Source organism: Oncorhynchus kisutch, linkage group LG1 (genome assembly GCF_002021735.2).
Source record: "Oncorhynchus kisutch isolate 150728-3 linkage group LG1, Okis_V2, whole genome shotgun sequence".
Classification (NCBI taxonomy): domain Eukaryota; kingdom Metazoa; phylum Chordata; class Actinopteri; order Salmoniformes; family Salmonidae; genus Oncorhynchus; species Oncorhynchus kisutch.
In genome coordinates, this window is record NC_034174.2 from 42,736,014 (window position 1) to 42,742,013 (window position 6,000).

The window sequence follows — 6,000 nt, forward strand, 5'->3', positions numbered from 1 at the left end:
AAAGTAAATAAATAAAAACAGTATGGGGATGAGGTAGGTGAAGAAGGGTGGGCTATTTACCAATAGACTATGTACAGCTGCAGCGATCGGTTAGCTGCTCAGATAGCTGATGTTTGAAGTTGGTGAGGGAGATCAAAGTCTCCAACTTCAGCGATTTTTGCAATTCGTTCCAGTCACAGGCAGCAGAGTACTGGAACGAAAGGCGGCCGAATGAGGTGTTGGCTTTAGGGATGATCAGTGAGATACACCTGCTGGAGCGCGTGCTACGGATGGGTGTTGCCATCGTGACCAGTGAGCTGAGATAAGGCGGAGCTTTACCTAGCATGGACTTGTAGATGACCTGGAGCCAGTGGGTCTGGCGACGAATATGTAGCGAGGGCCAGCCGACTAGAGCATACAAGTCGCAGTGGTGGGTGGTATAAGGTGCTTTAGTGACAAAACGGATGGCACTGTGATAAACTGCATCCAGTTTGCTGAGTAGAGTGTTGGAAGCCATTTTGTAGATGACATCGCCGAAGTCGAGGATCGGTAGGATAGTCAGTTTTACTAGGGTAAGCTTTGCGGCGTGAGTGAAGGAGGCTTTGTTGCGGAATAGAAAGCCGACTCTTGATTTGATTTTCGATTGGAGATGTTTGATATGAGTCTAATATCAGCTAATGAGCTAATGGCAAACATTGACTACAAGCCAGTGTATTACTGTGCGTGTATGGACAGTGTGTACTGCATGTGTATTCAATCCATATGTTTGAGCACCAAATATTTGGGCTCGGTTGGGTGATGGTAGCGATAGTTCTCTCATGGCTGAGATTTATTCCCATGCTAATGATGGAAAGCTTACAAGCTCAGAGCTAAAAGGCTAGTGATGTTTCTACAGACTCTGTGCGTGCATGTGTGCCTGTGCGCGGTCTGTCACGCTCCGTTCCTCCCCCCTCTCTCTCCCCCTGCATGTCAACCTAGGTTAAACACAGCCTCCTTTCCTCTCTGCCTCTCATTCTCACTCACCACTCATATTCTTGTGTGCACTCAGATCACTGCACTAGAGACACATTACACTAGCTGAACCATCGCTGGCCTGCCTATTTATCTATGGCAAATTTAATCCATTCTCCATTTTGGGAAGTTAATCTCTCAACCCACATATCTGAGATGGTGTTGGTGTCACCATTGCTAAGGATAATATCAATATTGTGGCATACTGGAAGTGTTATAAGCAATCATCTGTAGTAGTTGTGTTATTCTATAAATGATTTAAATACCAGTATGTATTGTTTTTCAGATCGCTGCTAAGCTTCCGTTTTAGGCCTGGGAATTGCCAGTGACTTCACAAATACAATGTCATGATACTTAAGTGCCGATACAATATGTATTGCTATTCTCACGATTTTATATGTATTGCGATTCAATATTGTGATTTTATTGCTACTTGATGTTCCAAACATATTGCTCTCTATACTGTATGTCTCTATACTGTATGTCTCTATACTGTAAGTCTGCTGCAGAGAGATGAGAGCATGAGAAAATGTTTTATCAGTCATGGCAATAAAAGTACTGGAAACATGGCTCACTATTTAAAAAGTAGATTGAGAACAGGCTATAGGATGGAAAAGTTTTGGCGCAAGTATAGTCGACTAGCGTTAGCTAACTCTAGCAAAAATGAACATTTATCGATACTTGGAGTCAAAGTATAGATATAATATCCCCTTACAAAAAAGTATTTATTGCGGCAAGTTTGTTGAAAATTAAATTGTCACGTTCTGAACTTTATTTCCTTTGTTTTGTCGTTATTTAGTATGGTCAGGGCGTGAGCTCTAACCACTAGGCTACCCTTCCGCCCTATGTTTCAGGCTAGTATGGCTCTCAGAGGCAGGTGTCATTAGTTGTCTCTGATTGAGAATCATACTTAGGTAGCCTGGGTTTCACTGTTTGTTTGTGGGTGATTGTCTATGTTAGTTGCTTGTGTCAGCACAGTTCTTATGATAGCTTCATGGTCGTTTATTGTTTTTGTACAGTTTACTTTGTGTTTTTCGTCATCTATTAAATTATGCATTCACACCACGCTGCGCTTTGGTCCGCTTCTTACGACGATCGTGACATAAATAGTGTGCAAAACAATGTTACCAGAAGTTAGCAAATGTTTGCCACTAGTGGTGAATCTGCGGCAAAATTTTGGCAACAATAAAATGTATTTCCACTAATGGCAAACAGTTGAAGAGGCGACTCCGGGATGCTGGCCTTCTAGGCAGAGTTCCTCTGTCCAGTGTCTGTTCTTTTGCCCATCTTAATCTTTTCTTTTTATTGGCCAGTCTGAGATATGGCTTTTTCTTTGCAACTCTGCCTAGAAGGTCAGCATCCCAGTCGCCTCTTCACTGTTGACGTTGAGACTGTTTTTTGGGTACTATTTAATGAAGCTGCCATTTGAGGACTGCGTCTGTTTCTCAAACTAGACACTGTAATGTACTTGTCCTCTTGCTCAGTTGTGCACCGGGCCTCCCACTCCTCTTTCTACTCTGGTTTGAGCCAGTTTGCACTATTCTGTGAAGGGAGTAGTACACAGCGTTGTACGAGATCTTCAGTTTCTTGCCAATTTCTCGCATGGAATAGCTTTCATTTCTCAGAACAAGAATAGACTGACAAGTTTCAGAAGAAAGTCTTTGTTTCTGGCCATTTTGAGCCTGTAATCGAACACACAAATGCTGATGCTCCAGATACTCAACTTGTCTAAAGAAGGACAGTTTTATTGCTTCCTTAATCAGCACAACCGTTTTCAGCTGTGCTAACATAATTGCAAAAGGGTTTTCTAATCATTAATTAGCCTTTTAAAATTATAAACTTGCATTAGCTAACACAACGTGCCATTGGAACACAGTCATGGTTGCTGATTATGGGCCTCTGTATGATTATGTAGATATTCCATTAAAAAAATAGCCGTTTCCAGCTACAATAGTAATTTACAACATTAACCATGTCTACACTGTATTTCTGATCAATTTTATGTTATTTTAATGGACCAACAATGTGCTTTTCTTTCAAAGACAAGGACATTTCTAAGAGACCCCAAACCTTTGAACGATAGTGTGTGTGTGTGTGTGTGTGTGTGTGTGTGTGTGTGTGTGTGTGTGTGTGCGTGCGTGCATGCAATTCACCAGCTAAGTAAAGATGCACATCTGCTTCTAATCCTGTCCTCGGTTGAAATGGACCTCCTCTGTGTGTGTGATAGTTAGTTACACTATGTTTAGCTCTCTGGGTTGAGGGAGGGAGTGAGCCATACACTCCTCCTTGATTGTCCCTTTCATGGGCCTCAGGCCCTCAGCTCAGTGGTCTTTAGGGGTTGCCAGGCACAGGCCATTAGGATTTTACTGACAGACTACGAGAGGGCTTTGTGTCCTTGTGTCCTAGTGATAAAATATCAGTTAACATTTACTGTAAAACAGACCAGAGCAGACTTTATAGGTACAGTGCGAATATAGAGTTTTTTTCTGGGTCGAACAGCACAAATAAAGCAATGGCTTGTCTCCTTTTCCAGGTCGATGAGAAGTGCAACTTTATTTGATTTTGTTGCTTGCAGGCTAAATTTGAAGACAATTATGTGGAAGGGGAAGTGCAGTGAATGCGTGAGATTTGATCCCCTCTTTTTGGAATCAGCCTAACCATGCAACCCTTTCTGCCCCACTGGCTCATTGAGCACAAGACTGAGGGCCATGGGTGGCAGGAAGTCTCATCACGGGGAGTCAAGGACTTACAGCGACTTTCAAAATGAATGCAAGGGGGGAGCAAACAAGATATGGGAATTCAACAGAATGCATAGGATTAGAATATATTACATTTAAGTTATGTAACATAGTTTTAGTTTTAAGTTATGTAAGTGTGTGTGCCTGTGCGTGCCCGTGTGTTGTTTGTGTGGTTGGTGTAATGCTCAGCTCAGTGATGGCCAGTGAGTGAAAGCGGTGCGCCAATGTACCCGACAGCAGTGCAGGGTTGTTCGTGACAGAGGCTGAGAACCGTAAAGTTTACATGCTTTCGATTAACATTGACATTTTAGTAATTTAGGGGACCCTAATCCAGAGCGATTTACAATTAAGAGATGAAGAGATGTGCTGTCGGCCAAATTAAGTTGTCAGGCTCACCAAATGGGATAGAGGGGCCTTTATGTTGATTTTCTCAGAACCTCAGCACTGTAACTGACCCTCCACTCACCCTCATGCCCTGTAGCAGGGAGGGATGGAACTGACCAGAACATGTGATAGAATTACCATAACGCCCCAGTTCTCTGAATGTGCGTGCCCATCAGTGCATGTTTTAGCTCGATACCAACCACACTGTTATGTGGGTTTACTGGGTTGTTCTTTTTTTGTTGCATTCCTTCTATAAGGAAATATTCTTTCTATAAAATTGAAATAATTGAATAATAATAAATGGCATCAAGTTGTGTGTGTGTGTGTGTGTGTGTGTGTGTGTGTGTGTGAGTGTTGTTTAGAGAGAGAGAGAGAGAGCGAGAGAGATCACAGCTGCAAGTGGGATGTGCTCTCAAAGATGTCCTCCAGTAAAACACTGTTGGTGTGCTTGATTCTGAAAAGATATTTTTTTTGCGGGGTTGTATAATAGCTGGTAACGTGAGTGTACACGTCTTCATCGTCATCTGTCTCTAACCGCATCTGTTTCTGATGCGCGTGCACATGGCTGTGTGTGTGGGTGGCCTATTGAATAATTCACAATGGTGACATTGCTGTAGTGCCTCTAAAACCGTTTGCCATGTGAACTTTGAGACTGACAGGTAGGTGGTAGTGGGGGCAACCAAAAACACAGCGCTATCCCAAATAGCAGCGAGAGAGACTGGCTTGTAGATTTTTTAAATTTTTATATATATATATAGATGGAGTGCTGTTTCAATGGTTATTTTTTGTGGGAGTCAGGCAGGGTTGGGGTTGGGATGGGTAATGTGGATGGCTAGTGATGATGAGTGAGCAAACACTTGTGTTTTTGTTTATCCAGCCTCTCCTCTGCCCTGAACCCCACAGGACCTGGCTGCCATGACACACACAGCTGTGGAGAGCCTGGAGTGCATGTGATGTTCCTGGTTATAGTAGCTAGTCCTCCATGGGGAAACCCTCCCTGGGTGGAGAGAACCTGTTCTGCTACTGGGAGGGATAGGATGAGAGAAACAGGATCTGCCTTATTAGAGGGTGGCCGTGGGGACACCGTCCATGGGTAGAGAGGTGCTACTGGCATGGGGTTAGGGACAGACACGATGTGCCTGGTTATAGCAGCCACGGGGAGGCCCTCCCTGGGTGGAGAGAGCCTACGTTCGTGGGAGAGATGGTGGACAGAATGTGCATGGTAATAGTGGCTGGCCATGGGGAATGTGTTGTGCCTGGTTAGGCCATGGGGATCTATGGGGGATACCCTCACCCGCCCTGAGGAGGAAGGGAGGCTCTTTCTGTAGCCACACTCGCCCCACCATGAGTCATGCAGCTCACATGCGAACACTCTTTGTGCAAAGTGATACACACGCCTTATTTCCCAAGAACTATACCTATTGATTTGGGACCAGACCCTTTCCTCTTATTAAAATGTCACTATCGTTTTAGTAACCCACCTTTTGAGACAAGCAGGCCTTATTGACTTGGGTTCTAGGGACCAACACTAACTGCCTCACTTTTTCATTGGTGACATACCTTCAGCAACGCATATTTAACACATATTTAATGTACAGTATTTGGATTGGTCTTTGCAGTTAGTAAGTGGAACTGTAAGTGTGTGTCATATTTTTTGGGAATACGTGTGTTTACTGTGCTCCAGGGGGGCGTTCTCGGAGGTGGTGCTAGCGGAGGAGAAGGGGACCCAGAGGCTAGTGGCCATCAAGTGTATCCCCAAGAAGGCTCTGCAGGGAAAGGAGAACAACATCGAGAATGAGATTGCTGTGCTGCACAGGTCAGTAACATAGAGAATTAACGCAACAAAACACAGCCCACTACACCACACCACACCACCACATAACCCGAT

General features: G+C 44.0%; 1 protein-coding gene across 1 annotated transcript in view; it reads left to right on the forward strand.

The window, feature by feature from the left end:
- camk1a (calcium/calmodulin-dependent protein kinase Ia) overlaps window positions 1-6,000 on the forward strand; it is a 62,521-nt gene that overhangs the window by 35,710 nt on the left and 20,811 nt on the right. The window contains exon 3 of the mRNA XM_020486573.2: window positions 5,797-5,928. Within this exon, the coding sequence (XP_020342162.1) occupies window positions 5,797-5,928 (132 nt within the window). The remainder of the gene's footprint in view (window positions 1-5,796; window positions 5,929-6,000) is intronic.